The 22,960-nt window shown below is 35.9% G+C and overlaps 1 protein-coding gene across 2 annotated transcripts in view; it reads right to left on the bottom strand.

Annotated features, from left to right (window-relative positions):
* LAMA2 (laminin subunit alpha 2) overlaps positions 1 to 22,960 on the bottom strand; it is a gene marked incomplete at its 5' end in the record, with an annotated part of 356,160 nt that overhangs the window by 200,399 nt on the left and 132,801 nt on the right. For both annotated transcript variants that reach the window (XM_080342611.1, XM_080342610.1), the window contains 8 exons: positions 3,509 to 3,682; positions 4,461 to 4,601; positions 7,709 to 7,869; positions 14,004 to 14,103; positions 15,528 to 15,706; positions 17,386 to 17,503; positions 19,734 to 19,823; positions 21,663 to 21,842. In XM_080342611.1, coding sequence (XP_080198737.1) covers positions 3,509 to 3,682; positions 4,461 to 4,601; positions 7,709 to 7,869; positions 14,004 to 14,103; positions 15,528 to 15,706; positions 17,386 to 17,503; positions 19,734 to 19,823; positions 21,663 to 21,842 — 1,143 coding nt within the window. The remainder of the gene's footprint in view (positions 1 to 3,508; positions 3,683 to 4,460; positions 4,602 to 7,708; positions 7,870 to 14,003; positions 14,104 to 15,527; positions 15,707 to 17,385; positions 17,504 to 19,733; positions 19,824 to 21,662; positions 21,843 to 22,960) is intronic.

Below are 22,960 nucleotides of genomic sequence, written 5' to 3'. Positions count from 1 at the left end.
AAATCTATCATCTGTCATGATCAAGAAAATCTTGATATCTGAAACCATGACGATATTAGATGAAGCTTTCTGGGTTTAGAGGTATTAATAATTTAAGGCAATTGATCCTGTCACTTCTGTTCCAGTTGATTATTGTGTTATTGACACTTTATGTTTTGGGTTTCAACTCCCTTTCCCCCTGGGACCTGTAGACTGCAATTTGCTTTGCATTATTCTGTCTTTTGCATCAGAATTACCTAAGAAATGAAAACAAATGGAATAAAAGAAAAATAAAAGCCACAAGGACCTAACTTATGATTATTTTATAATTCAATATTTAATCCTATGAGGTATTCTGGGCAGTCTGCTGTAGACAATATGTCTCAAAACAAATCGCTCACTCCATCCCAGTCTTTAACTTTCCACAGTAGAGTACTTTTAAAGGTTGATAGATTTTGTGTGTATTGGCTACAGGGTTATTACAGTATCTTCATCTCTGGACTCAAAGAAACATTGACTTCTGTAAGCCAGCAAATAGGTTACACAGCTAATTATAAAAAAACAGGCAAAATAAATGAGGTGACATAGTTAAGTCAAACAAGGACCTTTCCTATTCTGTACACACAGACTCTACAAAAAACTTTCAGCAGTTGCCTTTCACTAGAAGTCAGATAAAGAACAATCTGTCCACCACATAGCTGCTTAAGTCTATGGAGTTGACAAACGTGATATGCTAGAATTTTTCCAAGAGATAACAAAGCCATTTATTCAAGTATCTTCTGCTTTAATATTCAACATGTCCTAACTTCATGAAGGACCAAATTACACTGAAGGGGATCATGCTGTACAATTAGTTCAAATGATTCCTGTAAAACAGCACTCAATACAAGAGACTTCTCAATCTGAGTAAAATCTGCCAGTTAGCAAATAGTATTTTAGAGCAGAAGTGTTTAAGGGCTCCTATCACGTTGTTTGCAGTATAAGCAATGGTGGCATTAATACTTGCTGAAAACTCAGACAGAGGAGTTAGAGGATGCATCATCTAACTTCTGTATGACTGCTGGGTTTTGAGATGATGTTCAGAGACTTGGATTCTAGGATGGCCTACACCTACAAGTTGAACTCACCTGTGACTGCTGACCAAGGGCAGTGCCCTAAATACCTGAAAGAGGCAGGGTAAATCTTCACCTTTATGATTAAACCTGGCCCTTAGCAGAGAATGAAACATAAAATTTGCAGTAGCACAGAGAAAATAAAGCAGAGAGGCTTTCTCTAAACAAAGATATTTCCTCATGGAATCTCAGGCAGCCTCAGCTGCCCGTCAAGTGTGTGTGTCACGGTGGGGGCGATGTCATATGTTTATTTAGATATGCTCCATACCATATATTTAAAAAATTATCTGTGTTTGTACAACAAAGTTTCAGTTCTAGTAGCAGCATATATATAGAAGAATAAAAGGATATGGTGATGTTAAACTAATTTGCTCATATTCTTGTCCTGAGTTGACATAAACAAGAATCCTGTATAGCCTCCTGTTATTTATAATGTCTCCTTAGACAGTCAAAGACCAGTATCATACAGTCTAGTGTCACCCAGATTTAGATAAAAAAGGAAAAGCTGAAGGCTGCACACTCAGGACCATCCTATTTATAACTCTTTTTTTCATCCAAAAGAAGCATTTGGAGATGGATGCAAAACAAGCAGATAGAACACATATGGCAATCAACATTGTGGAGGCATATGCACTACATGCCAACTTTATATTCAAATAATTATTTTAAAGAAGGTTTTTGAGCTATATTTGAAAACCAGGAAATGTAGGATGGTTACTACCTTTTGTTACTCAGTTTTATTTTGGGGAATAGTATTTAAGAGCAATAATTTTAACAATATAAAGGAAAGGCAGTTTTCAGTCACACAAGGTCTATAAATTATAATAGAAGTGTACATCGTGATACAAGATTTCCTAAATTGCTCTCTACATTTCCTAAGACAAAAATTCTTAAAGACGCTTGCCTGCTCTGAAACGCCAATTATTCGACTGTAACACAGCTAGCAATCGCTCTCAAGAAAGGATGTTTTTATCTAGTTTGGCGTTATCCAGTTTCAGCTATTTAGAGAAATGCTTTATTGAGTCTACAAACAAGGACTCTCAATATTCTATTTCCATTTCCCTTTCCATAGCACAAATCATATGGCCTAAGCATGTCATTATGACTATAATTTACATGATGCAACATGACAGTTAAGATGTACTGTGGTAATTTGTGAGTGCTTTCAGTATTATTGTAGTATCAAAAATTTATATGGTTCAGCTATTAAGGCAAATTGCTCCATTCATACAGAGATATCTGACAGTAACCACAAAGGACCTCCAAATTACACTGAAAAAATATCTTCCACATTCAAATAATTTGTGCACATTCTTACCATTATTTTGTTCACTGAATAGAAGTAGGATGAAATTCTGTTTGGAAAAGTATCAGTTTGTATCTCAGGGTAAGTTCACTAGACATGGAAGCCTATAGAAGAAACCCTCCGTTTGCCACCTAAGTAAGTCTGATTTTCTTTAACAATTTATAGCCATGAACAGGATGCCAAATTCTTTGGAATGATGCTATTTAGCTTACACATGCTCACTTACCTTCTGTCATGTTGATTTTCAGCCAGCAGGAAGAAAACAAATAAATAAGAGGTTGACTAGCCTGAAGAGACTAAAGGAAAACGTGCTGAAGTGTATTAGTGTTAGAATTTCTGATAAGTTTTAGCATAATCAAGATTACAGTAAATGGAGAGCTGTTTATATTCCTTCACATTTAATACTCATTCTGTCCTCAGTTCTCCTCTCTGGAAAATAATGTGACATTCATGAAAATATCCTGTATGATAGCAGGAAGTCTAGTGGTGAGAAGCCTGACAGTCAGATCGCTGAAGCATCCAAGATTTTAGAAAGCAAATATTTGGTATTAACCTGCAGGGCATGAATATGTGTGTACATGCACGCATAGACACATACAGACTTGGATAAATATATACGTTAGAACAGGCACAGAGCTCACAACAGCATTTTCTGATTTCTGGGGCAGAGAGCTCCCCACACACAAGTTTCTTGCCAAATATCAAAATTTTGTAACACACCCCCACAACATCTGATACTCAACTTGCATCTCTGAAAAGCAGACGAGGGAACTGGTTTTCAAAGCTGAGAAGGTGGGAAGAGAACAGGACAAGCTGAACCACACACCAGCTAATTCATTCAGAAAACAACTCTGCAAACTATATAGACTTCTCTAATACCTGACAGCAGAAGCCTCGACAGGTCTCAAGGTCAAAGATACTCAGTTAATTTTCTCTACTTAACTTTTCACATCACAAGGATACTCCACATGCCTGATTCCCTTCTGCTTGTGGTTGTGCTAGTCAAATAGCTATCCAACTTCATCTTCCCTCAGTTCCACCCTGCTTCAAACTCTTACTGCTTTTGTCAATAAAACAAATTAGCATTTAGGCAAGTACCATCTGCACTTACTTTGTTGCCCAAATAAGAACTGGGTGCACTCCAATAATAAGTCTGTGGTAGTACTTTTCGTGCAGCCACATTGCTGATGCTAAGCTGCTGATGCCCATCAAATTGCTTTTGCTTGGGGACAACTCTGATGAGACCTGGTAAGCCAGTCAGATACCAGCCATTCATATCTTCTATCTATAATGACAGAAAAAAAAAAAAAAAAAAGAAAAGAGAGACAAAGAAAAACAAAACACTACAATAAGAGTCAGAACATCAACCTTTCAATATTCACAGCCTCTTATTCTTCCATTTTTAAAAAACTGACTAGGTTTATATGAGCTAGTAGGCCGGGAACACATTTCCTAAACTCGATCCACAGGCATGAATATGTAGTATACATCCATTAGACTGGAATCAGTGTCAGAGTTTTGAGAACTCACTTAAAGTCTAGAGTATATTTGCAGTCTAAAGACACATTTTTCTACAGCACAAATAAGATCTGTAGGTTAATCTCTCTTTCATATGCTTTCCTTGGAATGACATATGCAAAAGAAATTCACTCAAAATGCCCTCTGTAAGGCATCCCTTTTTCTTACATAACTGTGTGTTGTACATTTAATGTTTCGAAATTCTTAATTTTCTCCGGTCTAGAAATTTAATAATGACCTGGAAAAGAGGTTGCCATATGGATATCCTGCATTTTAGCTCAGACTGATTATGTATGCACATTTCCAGAACTGTGTTTATGCATAGGGCTTCATCTTTGACTGTTTTAACAACTTTTGCACTTTTCACTGCTAACTGCACTTTTTCAGAACTTTCGCACAATGAAAAGAAACAAAGCTTATAAGCATTTTCTTCTGGATAAATGAAAAATACATAGGCCATAAAAGAACATGGTGACAATGGACAGTGACAACACACAGAAACACAAACCCAGTGACATAGACTGATAAAGTATGATTTTTCTTACAGTGCTGTAGGTAAGGTGAGAGTGAGTGCAGACATTTGTTTTGCCAGAGCAGAAACATTCCTCGCAGCCTTCAGGATTTTTTTGCTGCAGATTGAAGAAACCTGGTTTGCAATGATCACAGTTTTCTCCTTCAACATGTTCCTGGAAATGCACATTAGAATATTACTTCAGTTGTCACAGATTAGAACTTGAGTTCACAAGTTTTGTACTCTGCAGGAGAGTATAAATGAAGGACTACAGAGACACTTATAGGAAAGACTATTCTTATTTGTGAATATTAGTAGCAAATCTTGTACACAATAAAAGTTACCATGGCTGCACATAAATAACATAACATAGAATTTGGACATTATAAGATTTTTAATTTTTCTTCTACATGAATGGACTTGCCTGATTTCAGTAAATAATCTAATTTATCTCCTTTACACTTAGGAGAGTCAGAGGGGAAGAAGTATGGGACACAACATTACAGCCTCAACAACTGTGGTCTGTAGGTTTGGCTGATAAGATCTGTGCATGTCCAATGATGCAAACTACAGGTACATTGCATCAGTTGTACCAATCATTCAGCATATCAGCTTTTCAGTGGTCTATCTTTAACAGCTGAATTCAGGCTAAATCCATTTCTTCTTACCATAACTACATGTGTTTGCCAGCCATGCAGTCAGGTCTGCAAACTCCTCCCCTGCAGAAAGCAAGGCACTAAACATGCATGAAGAATTCTAAACTTAGCATTTGGTAATTACAGTTTTCAGAGAAAGCTTATGTTGTGCTTTAAGTCCTGCTAGCTTACACAATAAATCAATTTGTCCTATAGGCAAAGACAAAGCTAGCTTTTCTACAAGGAGTATGTTATGAAAGGCTCACGCTATGTTGCTGCCTTAGTAATTCAATATTTTTCCCAAGATATCCCAGAAAATTATTTCCCTTTCAAAAGCATTATGTACAGTCTCTTTAATCCTGGACACAGTCCTCTATGGTAAGCACACAGAATCAAATTGTTGGCTACACATCAGCAGAGAATGAACACAATATAAAAAGCCTGCCCATGTTGTGTAGTCTGTGATTGCTTGAAATACACAGCTCTGAAGTAAGTCCACCCAGCTACTCAAGCGTCATATGATAAACAATGTGGGTAACCTTTGAGAACTCAAAGGCACCCAAATGCTCTCACACACAATTTTGATAAATAGAATTAGGAACCCTGGTCCCAAAAGTTTCAAACCTTGCTGACGTGCTTAGTGTGTACAGAGTGTGAAACACAAAATAATAAAGAAAAAAAGAAAAAAAAAGTGGTGGTGGGGGGGCAAAGTATGTGTTTAAATGAAAAGTTGTCTTACTCTACAGTCACAAGCATGTCAGCAATGAGTAAACCTGTATAATTGTATTGAGTAGGCAGCGAATTCAGTGGATAATAGATTTATAAAACTCAAAGTCAGAAAGGAGATCTAACCTATCCCTCAGACAATGAAGTGATGTTTCTACAGCCTCATTTATTTCTGAACCTTCAGAAAGTTCTCTGAGATAATTAGTGATAAAACAGGCATTTCTACCTGTCCCTCACCTTTTTGTACATCAGTTTACTCTGGCTAATGTGGTAAAGATAACGATCTAATGCTCATTACATTTTGCTGCTTACAGTTAGAATTGGTTTTCAGCAGTCAATTTACTTTGCAAGAAAACTGTCTTTAGTAAATTTAGAGCTCATCATATGTAACTGATAGATGTGATTAAAAGAAGGGAAGCATTTTTTATTAAGATCTGCTATTAACTTGTCCAGACATCCCACTTTATTCTTCATATGGAGTATAACTAATCTGATTATTTCACTGTCCTTTTGACCATAATCTGCTTTGATTTGAATTTGAAGATTACTAGTGAAAATAAATGTGTATGTATCTGTATCTCAGCTATCTGCAAAGAGTGTCATTTGTCTCCCACAAGCACTTAAAAATGAATTAGAGGAGCAGAAAAGAGACAAAGAATGAACAGCAAGAGAAAGTGTATATGTTGTGGATTCTCTAGGATAGGAACAATTATCTCTATTCCATACTTGTTCATTCTGGTTTTATTGTACTGACAGGTCAGTCTGGCATTACACAAATAATGTCATAAGAATAATACTCATTCAGCATGGTTATCTTCTATTTGGCATATGGCATCATCAAAGCTCTCCTTCAGCTCAGAATATAGCAAAAGCACCCCTTTTCTGATCTCCTAGACTTGATATCTTAAGGAACTAGAACTGTGTTATGGATAGATTTCTGACAGAGAGCATGTGTCTATTACGTAAAGTAAGGACAAGGTTAATTCTCTGAGTAGACTTCAGTGCTATTTGGCTGCCACAACAGAGCTTTATGTGTGTATGCAGCATGAGCTGAAGTATTGAAGTATTTTTTCTACATTCTTGTATATAAGGACATAACGTAAATAGCTTTAAATTCACATTTGGGTCTAATTCTGTTAATCAAATGCTGGAAGGAAACTCGCACAAGTACGACACAGTAAATTTATCCTTTGGGCCTATTTGCAGTCACTTACTAAACAGTGACTTAGAGAGCACCACCATTTCTAAAGCACTTCTGGTAGCTAAGTATTTTATAAGGCGTGGATGCATGTGTTTTTAGAAGTTTTTTTATTTCAATATTATATCAATATATAATTTGCTGGAGGTACATGAAAGCACACAGAGAAAATAATTCTTACATTTTCTTCCTAGAAATTAAAAAAGTCATCCTAGACTAAGAATGGCAGCAAAGAATGCTCTCAGTTTGGAACTTCACAAGAAAAGAGGCTTATATCACTAATGACAACTAAAAGGCAAGCTTTTTGTTTGCTTTAATACATCAACAGTTCACCTAGTTTTCTCTTTTGACACGATATTACAGGTTAATTTTAGAGCACATAATACTTTAAACATATATCCTCATCTACTCAGAAACTATAAGTTTGAAACAAATGATTCACAGGTTTCTTAAGTATCCTTTCACTACAGATTTCTACATATGTGTATGAATGGCAGCAGGCTCCTATGCACCTATGTTAATTGCAGTGAATATTGAGATGGCACAAGACAACCTAAGACTTTACAGGACCCAGAACAAATGTTCTATAAGAAGTGAATAACATAGATACTAGCACAGCTAAGTAGGACAGTGGAATGCTGTTGTATGATAGAAGACAACTAACTGCAGTCTTTCAATATTTTTAGTATTTTCCTACGGATTAGAAGAATTTGACATCCATACCTTGCAGGTGCAAGGACCTACACAAGGGTCAACATTCACACTGCCTTCCAGGAAGCAGTTGCAGGGCAGGCACTCAGGATATCCTGTATAACCCAAGGCACATCTGTTGCAGCTCTCTCCTGCATAGCCAGTCTTGCAGTGACAGAAACCAGGCAACATATCTATGGGAAGAGGGAGAAAACATACAACATATTTGATTTATTGTTACTCTTATCAGCTATATGTGTTAGAGTGCTTGAAGCAGCACCTTTGGTAGGTGTAATGTAAGGGAATTTACTGTGGGTCACACCATACGTCTATTTAACTCAACATCCTGTCTGAGAGAGGCTAGAATAAAGCATGTAAGAATAGAGTAAGTATAGAGTGATTTGGATTCCGAGCTTCCAGAAATCTGCACATTAGAGATCTTCTAAACTGAAACTTATCCCTACTTCCTTGTATCTAATAGTCCCTGAAAAACTTATCTTGCATTAATTCACCTAATCGCCACTGAATATGCTTCTACTCTCAGAGTCCATAGAGCCACATTTAGCCATGTGTAGCGTGAAAGAAAACACTGATGTGTGTTAAACCTGCTAATTCTCATATCACAGAAGAAAGCAAGTAAATGTTCCCTAATCACTTTCTACATGTCATCTATGATTTTAATATACCACTATCTCTTTAGACAGAAACTGCTTTGTATGGCTGAAAATCTCTGTTGTCCTCTGCATTGTTTCCCATTCTAATAAATTATTTAAGGAGAAGGGAGCACATAGTGTGGGCCTGAAAATGGTTTGATGTTTTCTTTTCACTTTGTTTTTTTAAACATCATAATATTTCCTAAGGCTCTGTTGGCCTTTTTGACTACTGCTGAGCCAGCACTGAACTGATACATCCAGGGCACAGTCCAAGGTAATTCTAAGAGCTGTTTCACAGCTTGTAGTGCCTAATTCAGAAATCACTGTAATCAGTGTAAAAGTAGAACTACTTTTCTCTGTGTTCTACTTTTCCTTTAATTGCTAGAGAAATTCATGTTATTTTACTACCTAGCCACTGACTATCTTGAGATCTTTTTGAACATTTTACAGTTCTTTCATTTTTCTATACTAAAAGATTCTGTACTTGCTCACTTTGTCACCTGCCTAGTCATCCCTTTTCCAGGTTAAATATTAATATTTTCAACAGTTCATACTGATCATAACTGTGAAAATGGTCCATTATTCTTTTAAGTCTATTTATTCTTAAGCACAAATTCATGAAAGAACCTTTCCTCCTTCTTCTGCTACAGTTTTTTTCATGGTCTTTGGTGAAGGATCTTGTCGAAATTTTTTGAAAATTGAAATACAATATTAATCAAATGAGCCTTTGTTCACATGTTCATTTAATCCTTCAAACAGATTCATAAGACGCACTGTCCTCTGACATTGAGCTTTGCTCATTTTTGCCATAGTTCAGAAGCGGTATAAATCATTTATTGTAGTTCTACTGATTTACTTGTTTCAGAAATCAGATCTGATCTTAGTTTCCTGGAACCATTTGCCTTTCTATTACAAATTGGATAAACAGTTTCTATTTATTTAATATTAATTTAAGTTTTTAAAAGTATTATAAACTACATCTAATGCTTCAAGCAATGCCATTTTAACTAAATCCAGAAGCCAAGGATGAATACCCTATATGCACCATGAATTTTTATTCTTCATTTATCAGATTGCTCTAAATCTGCCACTTCTGTCTGAGACAGTTTTTCTGACTCGTCCCCATGAACAAAGACTCCCAAGTGGGAAGTTCCCTGAGCTCTTCTATTCACTGATACAAAGAATTAATCTAGCTTTTCAGCTGTGTCCTTTTCTTTCTTGAGATCTCTGGTTATAACGTCATTACACCTTAATCATATTTAACTCCTGCTGAACTTGAATGTCTAGCAGTCTTTTAGATTCTAATTTATCTGAAGAAGTACTTCTTAGCAGCATTTAAGCATTTAGTAAATTATTCCTTAAAATATGTGTACGTGTTACTAACAGTGCAACTTCCCAGAATCTGTCACAATTTATGTCCTTTTCTATTATCCTCAATTAGATACAACTTCTGCTTTTTCAGGGAGCTTCTTTTTTATTGTTCAAATAGATTTTCTTCTAGTTTAATCACGTTGCTTGAATCATTTTGAACTAGAGGAATGTATCTTCTCTGAATATCTAATATGCAGTTTATAAACCCTATGCTTGCCATTAGCAATCTTGGATTGTTCATTTGGATTTTCTTTTTAAAGGTTTCTGTGTTTGGATTAAGCTGGTTTTTAGGGAGGTCTTCTCATTCCCACAAGAATTTTGAATTTGACTGCCCTTCAAAAGGAGAGTTTTAAAACAGTTCCTCATGCATAAAAACAGAGGTGCTTCTCATTTTATGGTTTCTCTAACTAGCTGCCTGAAGAAGCATCCACCTACAGGAGTTTTTAATATTATCTCTTAATCCATACAGTGATAAAATTCAATCTGTCTTCTCTAACCTTGCATCCTCTTTGATCTCCTGTAGCACATCATATTGACTGTCACCTTCTTGATCTGTCTTAATTATATACAGAATTTCAATCCATGAAATTTCTGTGTTACTCACTACACATGAAACAATGTGCTTCATGGGTTTTGATGCCTGTGGCTGAGATGATTCTCAAATTTCTGAATCACCCTCCTCTCCCCTAGCCACTGGCAATGCCCCACAGCACAGCAGTCCTCAGGCTCTTATGCAATCTGAGTCAATGTATTCTAGCTGGACAATCTTGTCTTACAAGAGACAGTTCTCTCCCTTCTAAATGAAAATACCCTGCTGTATATCAAGGCTCAGGAGGAAAAGACACATGTAAGTCTGGCTCTTTAGAAGTGAGCAAATCTTATTTGAAAGTTTCTCTTGATAGACCTCACACTCCACAACAGAGAGGAAGGTGTAAAGGACAATAACTGTCACATATTTTTCCAGCTCTTACACTTGTTGATATGGTTAGCCTGTGTATTTTATTGGACTCAATGCCTCCTTTCATTTTCAGCACTTGCAAGGTCTAGGCTCTCATTGTATCACACAGTATGTACATTCCTCTCAGCGCCCCAGTGGTTATCTTTGACCAGGCTTCTACAGTGCATATTATGTCAACAGTCTAATTACATTTCAATTTAGGGCAGATGTTTCAGTTTTATCTTTTGCTGTTGCTGCAATTAAATAACATTTCAGCATCTTCTTTTGCTTTTGGTCTGTTACTTCCTAGGCCTTGTTTAAATAGGGCTTTGTTTGTTGAAGCTGTTATTCCCTGTTTTCTACCTGAATATTATCTTTTCCTGTCCTATCTTTGAGTGTAGAGAGGCTTTGAAAGTTCATCCTAGAGGATGAGTCATCTTGAAATATGAATTTTATCAGTCAGTTTTCCCCCAGTCTATCAGTCTTTCAAAATTGAACAAAAATAAATGTATACAAAAGGACACACCAGGCCCTTGAAAACATCTGCAATCCCAGGACCAGCCTCCTGTTCAACAGTGCATGACTTCAAAAATGATCTCATGAAGTCAGTGGGACTGCTTGCTGAGCAAAGAATTCTGAAGCCTGAATAAAGGTGGAGATGTCTGGACCTTATTTATCCTACAATGTCTGAGAAAGTTCTTCATCAAAAATAAACATTTGTCATCGAGATTATATTGTACATAAGGAGGCAATAGGGAAAAAACTTCATTGCATGATGGTATGCAGCAAGGACCAAGTCATAAAACTCTGTCAGTTTCCAAACCTCACAGCTTTTGCTTAAAAGCCAAGTAAAATGACTGTTTGATAAAATCTAGCCACTACAGCTTGACACAAGAGTGCTGATTCACTGAGAAAGCCTAACTACTGGAATTTTGAATGTGTAAGTTCCACATTTGCTTCTGTGTGGACAATCGCAAGTGTCACAATATCAGCAATGGTCAAGTTTACCTATGATTAGAATGGATTGGACAGGGGTGGACAAGTTCAGTTTTAAAATTATTGCCTTTCAGTTACAAAACCTAGAGACATTTTCATCAGTTTATTTGATCAATACTACAGTTTGCAAACATACTATGATTTATTATAAGTTTCTGGCTCTATCTTTTCTATATTGCTTGTAAACATATCGTATTATGTTGCTATGAAATAATATTTGAAAAGCATTTTTAAAGATTTAAAACCAAAATATACTATACAAGCTAGAATAATAATATTTCATTTCAGAATACCATGTGAAACATGTAAGGACAGATTTATACTAGGCTGATCAAAATAGAAATTGTACATGCTTAATATGCAAAAGTACATATTTTTCTTCTGAAACAATGCCTGGTCAATTAAAAATTGACTTCTTCCTGCCATTCTCTTATCTACTGAAACCTGATGATGACTACAGGATGCAGCCATTTAAATCCACTTACTGAATGTCACCGATGTACCAGTTATTATGGTATTTGCTACAATTTTCCATGTTAATTGTTGCTTACCTACAGTATTCAAGCACACAGAGAATGTACAGCCTCCAGTTTAATGTTCCTCGAGAACTTTTCAGGACAACTTCATATCCCCAGTAATCTTCCTTATTATCATATTTCCATTTTACTCTAATGTTTTTGATCTTCCTGACTCATTTGCCTACCACACATTTAAGAAGCATATCCCCATCTTACACCAAACAAACCATTTATCCTTAAACAATCAACCAGCTAACTCTGAGATGTTTTTCAGTCTATCCAGTGTTTATTCATTCTGGTTCACAGGTGAATAGATTCCTTCAGACAGAATGTGCTTTCCAGCCTTTCCTTTATGAAGGCTCCCCGGTGCTTCAAATCCAACTGCTGCCCAGGGTGAGCAATAAAAAGAATTTTATCTAGGTATTGAATATAAATTTGAGAAAAGAAAAAGGTAAAATTTGATCTGCTTTCAGGATAGTTTTATGCTCAAAATTACATCCAGACATGCTCTTGATTCTAACCTTTTCCATTACCATAAAAATATTTTAACTTTTTCTTTTGAGGAAAAAGCTCTTTCCTTCAACTAGCATTATTGTGTCTTTTCCACTGAATGTTTGGCCGCTGGTCCAAACACTAGAGTCAAACATGGTGTGCAAGAAGTTTTCCCATTGTGTTGGACCTCATAGTACAACAAGAAGTAAAGAAAAGCAAATAAACAGAAAGAACAAGGAGCAAAGAACAGGACCTTTGTAGGCAGAATGGCTACAAAGACCAGTTAAGTGTAGAGCTGATTTTTCTTCTTATCATCTTAAAATAGGTAAATAAAATAAATATCAGAATTATTATTTTTTTATTTATTTATTTTTATTTTTTTTTACTTTGTTTCTTACTATCTGAATCTATTTAGATTGGAAATAAATTAAATTAATTTTTCACAAGTCAAGTCTGGTTTGCCCATGAGAGTAATGGGTAAGCAACCTCCTGGTCTTTACCTCAACTTGTGAGCTGTTTCAACTTATTTTCTATCATGTCCTGCAGAGAAGGGCAGTGAGAAAGCAGCTGGGTGGGCAGTTGCAGATGGCCAAGGTCAACTCACCATAACTATAACTTTGACAATATCAGTATGATTTTATTGAACTGATGAATCAGTACATAGATGTTACAGTAGACTTTACACCTCTGGGCCCTGTATTTGCATCTCGGCTATGCTGCTTTTATGTTCCATTGATCTGTATTTCAAAAAAGTTTGTTGCAACCTATTTTGTCAATCGATTGTAATTAGCCCAATTAAAACATCTCTTAAGAACTGACCTTGAATTTTGTTACCTTCCTACAGTATTTTCAGAAATTTGTCAACAAAAGAACCAGAAAAATCTGGCAATTCATTCTTTCAAAGCACAAGGAAGCAGTGTAGGAAGCTTCTCTGTTTGAAGATAGCTTTATAGGGCTATGGTAAGCAGTTTGCAATCCTACATGAACAATATAGATGGCACATAAATATGCATCTATCAAACTGATGTTTTTCTAGGTTTCAAATGGAATTATTCTTAGAGAGGAAAAGAAATTAAAACATTATGGTTGTACTAGTTTTAATCTCTATTGTAAAAGAAAGATGCTCTTTAAAATCAAAATTCTCCAATATATTCCATGGGGAATACTCTTTCAAATATACCCAAGTTTGCAAGCCATGAATCTGAAAGAAGCCTCAGCAAATTTAGGAATAACAAATCTGGGTTTCCAAAGAAAAGTACAATAAGAATGCAGGTGGTTTATTGTTTGCACAGATGTGTTTCAGCTTTTCTTTGAGCATTGCTGAACTTGACCTTTAACATCACTATATTTAGGGATCTTACCTCCTTCTGCATGTTTCTCATCTTTGACACAGGTATCATGTAAAGACCCACTTGGATCACAGGAACATGGCTGGCATGGATCTGGGCTATCTGGTAATACCTATTATAACAAAGAGATTACAAGAAAAAATCTTACCTTTCATAATTGGGAACTTTACTTCTTAAACAAAGAATAGGAGAGAATGACTTCTGTGTAGATAGCTTGCACTTTAACAAGAGTGAGATGGTTGCTAAACTGCCCATGCAGTCTAAACATTGAACTTACATTTTGGATTTTTATTTAGAAATATATAAATGATTTAGATGATGCAAATATGTTTTCAACTAAAAACCAGGTGTAAAGATACTAACAGACCCTTGTATAATTAAAATCAATAAATGTAATGAAATAGATGTTAATAATTCAGTATCTAAAGTAATATTTACAAATAGTTCAGTTATTCTGGTCAACATGATTCAAAAATCTAACTAAAGTTCGTCAGTCCAGAAATGAACAAAATGGGTAAGTGAAGAAAAATGAACATTAGACATTGGAACAATTTCCTTTTGTTCTTGAAAAGGCTACCTCAACCAAACTTAAACCTTAGCCTAATATCACATGGGGGAATATGAAGTAGAAATTCTCCATGGACCAGGTGTATACACATATTATCAATATGATATAAACACACACATAGACAAAATCCCTATTACTTGAATGATAACCTGAATCAGAGGAAAAAATCAAGTGCTCTGCTGTTGAAGAGATCAGTACTCCTTTTCTCAAGCTCTAAGGCTAAAACCTGTATATCAGGGAGAATGTAATTGTTACTATTTGCTGATATTTTCTGTGTTTGAAGTTTGAAAACCAATCACACTAAAGGCCATGATTTACCCAACTAAAACTATACAGACAAAATATCGGGAATTTAAGCACACACTAATAGTGCAGCTGTCTAAAGCACAGGCACAGCCCACATTGGCAATACAACCTTATGTAAGAATCATCATCTGACAGCTTCAACTTAGATGAAAATATAGCCTTATATGATGAAATGCAAAAAAAACCCAACAATTCCTACAGCACTGAAAATGAAAGGCATTCATGAGACACTACAGTATTTCAGTAGTTATTAATTCTACATTATATTTAAAAACCACAAATTGCAGACTCTCTTTCTCCAATATCAAATATAGCAATATTTCTTTGATCTTTGACAATAAATCTTGAAATTCACTACCAAGGCAAAAGTTCTGTTTACAAGACCACATCCTCCTTTAAATTAAATTAAATTGAAATACTAGCTGGAGGCCCTGACCTCAAGTGCAGTCCTCCACATCAACACAATTCATTTCATATTTCTGTGAGCATTAACTTTACAGATTTCCAGCTGTGAAAAGCAACTGCTACACCAACTGAATTAGAAGTTAACCTTCATGAAATGGCAGTCCAAACTGTGTCATCTCTTTTTTAATAACTTAAATCTCCAAGTCATGGTTTCGACAGTGGCTTTACAGTGAGGTGACAACAGAACCCGCGTTTACCCCTTTAGGTCTGAAGTAACCATCGATGCAGGTCTCGCAGTTTATGCCACTGGTGTGGCTCGTACAATTCACACACACGCCACCGCCAATGTATTCCCCGTGGACATTCAAACTCTGGTTTCTATCTGCAACGTCCTGATCATAGTAACACTCCTCAGTCTTCCCATGGCAGTTGCAGGCTAAAAGAGAAGGAACTGCATTAGTGAACACTTTCCAGATGGAGGTGCCACACTGTTACTGAACTATTAAAAACACTCATTCAACATTTTATCATGGGTGCTGTGTACATTCTAACCAATAGCACACCCAAGCATCAGTTTACGACTAGCTGTAAAAATCAGCCTGGCCCCATCAGAAGCACAGCCTGGAATTCTGTATATTGTATTTTTTTCTCAATATTTTGCATGGTGCAGTATGAAAGTTGACAGATATAGTCTAATTGTGTTATTATGTTCTTCCTGTTTTGTTTTAGTGGTTTTTTTTCTGTTTAAATCAATTGTTCAGAAACCTTGTGATGGTTGCATACACGTACAGTTCATGAAAGAGTAAGCTCATTTAAAATAGATAAGGAATTACAAGAAAAGCAGCAGAATGGTATGAGTAAATTAAAATAATTTCCATGAAAGCTGAAAGACATCCTAAAAACATTTGGTTTGCACTTACACACATAAGAACTGGGTCAGAACATAGGGATTCCCAGTCTTAATACTTCTTTAGAAGTTCAGATTTGAACTCTTAGGCTTCAGGTCCACATACAGGAGGGCTAATCTAATAATCTGTTGTTGTGAAAATGAGGTAGCTCGCTCTCTCTCCCCCTGCGGTATTAAAACATTCATTTCCACAGAAAGAGAAATTCAAAGCTTGTCAACATTGCAGGGAGTCATTCTCCTCACATCTGAACCAGATCCCAGGGAACTGTTTCCACCAAGAAAGTACAATTCACTAAGGGCTGAACATTGTACAAGAAGTGTCTCTCAAAAATTAAACAAGAAAATCAATGTACCCTGATTTCATTCCACAATACATTCCCAGTGCAGACACAGTCGCTCCTGGAAAAAAGATGTCTGTGGCCAAACTTTACAGGACACAAATAAAGTACTACTACTTTTTATATGGGGATATCTGTATGTTTTAACTTATTTTGAACCACTCACAGTAAAACTATAGCTGATATCCTATAACTGAATAAACACTTCTACTTAGTGGAGCACTAGATTCTATTATGTTCAGGAATACAAGCGGTATGTGACCTTTGGAAGTAAGATGTGAAAGTTCAATTATAACCATCCTTACAACAGTAAATCTGAAAATTAAATTCTTACCCTGTGGGAAGGTGATATTTCAAGGTATGTTTTCATTTCATATTGGAAAACTAGATACATTGTTTTTTCCATAAAAAAATCAGAAACTCAAATTGCATTTTGATCATGTAGAGTATTTTGTTTCAGCAAGGCTGCACATTATAACATATAAAAGTGCCATTTATACAAAAATCTTTCAATTAAAGCTTAATATAATTAAAAATATGTAAAAAAGATTTTTTATTTATCAGGATACAATCCTAGTATTAAAAGAAAAAAAACCCACAAACATAATTATAAAATTAAACAAGTCAAAATGAATTTTTTGTACAGTATTTCACCAGTATCAGCGCATTACATAAAATACTCTGAGTTCAGTAAAACCATGATTGTACATGTAACTTTCTCTTTTGAGTCAGTTTGTATAAGTGCACAACAACTGATTCATAAAAGAATGCAGTTAGAAATGAAATTAATTGCAAAATTACATAGGACTAAATTTCAATTTTCACCACCAGTTCCAATAAATTTTCTCTTCTGTACCACATTCAACTTACGTTCACATTCATGCTTAACCAGGAAAGTGCCAGCATGCCAAGGCTTTTGATTGAAACCAGGACAGCACCGATCACATGTTTCTCCACATGTGTTGTGTTCACACTGACAGACTGATTTCTAATTTAAAAGAGAAACAAATATTTATACAATGTGATGATTTGAAGAATCTGTCCGTGTACATAATCTGCATTGCAGTTCAATTTGTGAAAACATTAACATTAAGGATTGCTATACTCTGTAGTTCCTCTGTTTATTCATTTTTATTTATTTATGTACACTGCATTCACCAAGTGAGAGACAAAAGAGTGTGTTTAATGTCTATAGCTCTGTTTTAAGAACACCACCTTGAGGCAAAAGAAGATAAGTGGCCAGAGAATCTAAGAACGCAGGAGAATCTAATTCCAGCTGCGTGAAGAAAGGAGGAATGGAAGAATGAAAGTTCCTCGATACAGCAAATAAGCCAAAGTGCTGGTAGTCCTCAGATAAAGCTTCACATTACAGGACAACTGTTCATTCTCCACCCTCCCCTTAGATGCAGCAATCCTGCAGCTGCAGAGTGAAATAAGTGCTGTTGGCAGAACCGATAAAAATTGGCTTTTCTTTTAATTTAGCATTGTTTTTTTACTACATGAGTCAGCTCACCATGTAAACCTCTAACTGCATGACTAATTCTATATGAGGGAGAGCAGGAGTTTTTAAACTAATAAGAGATGAGAACAGGACAAGCCTTTCAGTCACTTTTCATTTCCTCATATCACCTTAGTCCCATCATGAAAATATTGTTGTAGGGAACACCCAAACTCTCTGAGCCACAGACACAGATTTGAAAAGATAAAAGAAACTGTAGTTTGGAGAAATGATGAGCAAAAATTGCCTTCCCAATAGTTATCCAGTGGAGGGGATTCTCTGTGGTCTTTGTAAGCCACTCAAGGTCAAAGCAGCAGGCTAACCTGGAGAAATCAATGGCTTATAGGTCAAAGTATTAATCTTTAAGGTTAAGGTTAAGGAATGTTTCAGAAAAGCAAGACAATAAATTCAATTAAGTTTATTCCTTGTAATGCTAGGGGGAAAATTCATTCTGCTAACAACTACAGTCATGATGTTTATAAGCCAAAGCCCACCTAATTTGGTAGGGCTCAGACTAAAGAGTATCCCTGGAGAGCTAAACCAAATACTCCAAATGTCTTACAGCTTGAGTTATTTCACTTAAGCTATTTTTTATACTAGTCAGACAACAAATGCATATTTGTCATCCTGCAAAACAAGATACCACACTTGTCAAAATGCATTTATTTTGTCTAGTAGCCAAACTATCTGAAGTATTAATTAATCATAGTAACAGCACTTATTTTCTTAGGTCTAATTCTAACAGATGGACCAAGACAATGCTGCACTTTGGTAACTGAGGTCATTTAAACCAATAGTTCGACACTTGCTATACACATCATCACAGAAAAGCCTTGGAAGGATTAAACCAAGGAGTCTGTAAGATTTTTACAAGGCTCCATGGAAACTGCTTAGAACTCTGAAAGACTTGCTCCAGTTTATTTTAGGTTTTTTTAATCAATTCCTACACAATGGTTTAATGTCATATACAAAAAAGATTTTCTGTTAAACCCTACAAAGCTCCTGCTTAAGTGAACAGTAGATTAAGAGGTCCCACACTGTGGCACATTAATAACACTAATAGCTTGGAAATTCTGTATTAGTGATAATATGTGTATAGATTTGGACCACCAGTAAAAAATTATATTCCTCTTTCAACTGTATTAGTTATGTGTTTATTAATGGGGAAAAAAAAAAAAAAAAAAAAAAGCAAGCTATGAGTTGGAAGAAATTATAAGCAGCTTATGATTTTCTAGACTAGCTTGACTGATTACTCTCAATTAATATTTTCCGCATAGTAAATGCGCCATTCTGGAGCCAACATTTGTTTGTAAGTATCGATTAAACACTTGACAGTCATTTAGGAAACACCTTGATTAACATCAACAAGGAAAGGAAGACTGAGTGTTAGTTCTCATCTCTACAGCTGCATAACATAACCCAAATTCCTGTTGTTCCTAAGAAGCTTTCAATATGGAATGAATGACCTGAAACTTATTCTTTCAGAGAAACCCTCTGCTGACATCGTATGAATGTTTATTATTCTGGTTGCTAGCACTGTTTCATGCTGGCACTGCTTCTGACTGTTCTTCCAGGTGAAGAACAGATATAAATTCAGAGAACTCTGAAGAAAACCAAGATTTTTTTTTTCCTCATATTCTGCCTTATGAATAAAGCACAATAAAAAAAAAAACAAAAACAAAAAAAACCCACAAAACAAAACAAGAAGAAAAATACATACATTGGTCGCTGGATCCAGTGGACAAGCCTTTGCATGGCCTGAACATATACACATGCCTCCAACAGAGATATCTTTTATAGAATAGTAATACTGTAAGACAAAACAGAAATTGAATTGCTAAGTGGATTGTAAAATGCAGGTCCCAAACTTCAGAATTCATTTCTGATGACAAAACTGTCAGGTCCTGTTTTATTTCTTTTTTGATCTACTACAAATATAGCTGACAGTGTAATCCAAGCTATACCTCGATCAGCAGATTCAGACTTAGTGAAAGAAAGGGCATAAAGTGGTACAGTTCCATTTGTCTGAAATCACAAGAGCCACATCCATTTATACACAGCATACACCAAACACAAGAATAGGAAAAGGCTATATGCACACTGGATAATGAAAAGTCAAACGTCATAGAATTTATTCCCATCGGAAAACATGAAAAGGAAAAGGCGTGATGATGGGGAGAAGAGACAGGCTAGAACAAAACCTTAGAAGGAAACACCTTTGTTCACCTTATCTGAGTCTTAATTGGGCATTCACTGGACTGAGGGAAGAACCACTTTTTACTACTGGCCTCTAGAATGACGATGGAATAGTCTTCATTACTGAGATTTAAATAACTTTTGACCTGTTGCTCTGCCAATTTGACCATGTGATCACTTCTATTTTTCCTTTGGTGGGGACTAATAGCCCTAACCAGAAAGAAGGCGGACAGATATTTACGCTCATATATTATGATATATGTGAAAAGTGAATCTCATGTGTAACCTTGTCCATTTCCATCTGTTTTGGTGAGGGTCCTGTAACATCCTAACAACTGGCTAGTCAAAACCAACATACATTATCTGCAAATATTGCTGTTTCTGTGTTCAACCTCTTTTTCAGATCATTAATAAATACATCAAACAAAATGGGAACTCATACAACTTACCTTCTACCACACAGAAAATGTACCATTTGTGGCCAGTGGAATAGTGGTTTGTCTAACGTCTTCTATAGGAAAAGCCAGACAAGCATAGCAAGTTTCAGTTGCTACTTGTTCCTTTGAGAACAGCCTCATGGAAAGATGCCATACAGAAGTTATTGCTCTATTTTGGTTTGAGAAATCTGTGGATCATCCTGCATTAGGTTTCATGATTATACAGTGATTTTTAAAGTGTGAATTCAATCTTTGTGTTTCTGTTCACTTAGAATCAGATTATTAAATGTGCACTATTATGTAAACACGCAGTTTCCATGATTAGTGAGGCTGCAAAAATTGCACTCAACTGGACAGGTTTCTGGGTTTGTAATACAAATCAAAATGGAACATTCCAAACTTTCAGGAATAGCCTACCCTCTGTGTATTTAGAGGAAGAAATGGAAACCAGAAATGGGGAACAGAGGAGGGAAATTTTCTTTGCAGTTATCCACCTGCACTTTGCTGCATGTATTCTTTTAAGATAAAGCACAACGTAAAATTTCTACTGTTAACAATGATAGAATAATGCTTAAAGTGTTGTATTCAGGCCCTACTGCTATTTATAGTACCACTAGCAGGAATTCTACTCAAAGTAAGCATTCAAGTACTGTAAGAGGTAGCAAAGCATTGAGCAGAAGAAGAGGTAAGAGGACATTATCTAACAGTAACCACTTGCCAATTACCTGCAGCCAAATGTTTGCAGCTAAAGGAGCTGTGTACTTATGTTAATAAGCATGTTATGTATGATACTAACCGCAGTAAGCAGAAAAGATTGTTATTTCTGTTATAGAGAATATAACAAAATACTGTGAAGAGAGAAATCTCAAACACCCAGATTTTGACAGATAGCAACATATATTCATTGTCTCCCAAAATTTCTTATTACAAATAAAGGCAGGTACAGCATTTAGAAGTGTAAGAGAACATACTGTAAGAGAACATACGTGCATTGCTACTGTCTTGCCAGAACTTACCCTCCTTGTAACAATGGGATCAATTTCATTTGGATCTTTGTGTGCGAACATCATTAAATCAGCATTTAGTGTCCGAATCCTCTGAAATCTCAGGCGAATAAAGCGAGCAGATGTGAATTCTAGTAATACACGTGAAGGATCATCAGCACTAGGCCGCCCATTGATTAGAGAAGTGTGAATCTGAAGAGAGAATTATTAAAACAATCAGCAATAAGATGACAGCAATGCTGCCATGATTATCCCAACAAATATTAAAAACAATGTGTGAATGGCTTTATAAATGTAAAATACGTCCTTTATTTAGGAAGCAGATTTCCCCCATTCCATGTACCCAGAGACCTCAGTTATGGAGAGGCTTTACAGTAAAAACATTTTGAGCAAAGGAAAGTCATCAGCTACAGAAAGACTGTAGCACAAGCTGTGTACATGTACCTAGGCCCTACAACAGTGTTCACGCCTCAGGCAACTCATTTCTCCTCCTCTAATCTAAAACAAGTATTTTCAAGTGATCGAACAACCAAAGGGTGCAAAACTTTTGAGTTAAAGGAATGGATACTTGGAATGGGACTCAAAATTCAACAGGGGTCAGTTTGCACATTCTAGCTTGGTCATCATCAAAAGATTTTTGAACTAGATGTTTTTCTAAAGCCAGGATAAGATAACTTTTGAAATACTCAAAACTACAATGGCTAGATGAGAAAAAAATAAGCATTCATAGGCATCTTCCCATTCCCACTGTCTCTTTACACAATATATCATTTTCTTTGAATCTTGTTCTCAGCAAGTTGAAGCAATTTCCTGGCAACTGTTTTCACCTTGTCTCTAAGGAACATTTTTATCACCTCCAAGAACACTGTTCAGCATTTGTTTTTCCAAAGACACTACCGATCTCTGCTTTCACTGTGGTTTCTCTAAAGATTGCCTGCACTTCTCTGCCTGCCTATCCTAAACTCTAGAAATCTTTTAGGTAAGTGTGTTTTGTGGCTCTTTCACAAAGAGACTTCTCTGACCCCAATTGCAGTATCAAGGGCAAGGTAACAAAATTAGGCAATCTTCTACCCCTCCTGCCTTTTTAGCTGATCATGGCATACATTAGCTGTGAATCAACAAAATAAAACAGATGGGCTGCTACAGAATTGTTCTTGGAAAAGGCCTACAAGAAGACGAATGTCAGGTATAGCAAAATATTGTTAATGAGCACCTAGGGGGAGGGAGGAACGAAACTATTAATTTTCCTGCATTCTGAAGTGTTAAATTTTAATTGGGGCATTTTTATTACAGGCCGGTACACCAAAAGA

The sequence above is a fragment of the Nesoenas mayeri genome (genome assembly GCF_963082525.1).
Source record: "Nesoenas mayeri genome assembly, chromosome: 3".
Taxonomy (NCBI): Eukaryota; Metazoa; Chordata; class Aves; order Columbiformes; family Columbidae; genus Nesoenas; species Nesoenas mayeri.
This window is presented reverse-complemented; position numbering and strand designations above follow the sequence as displayed.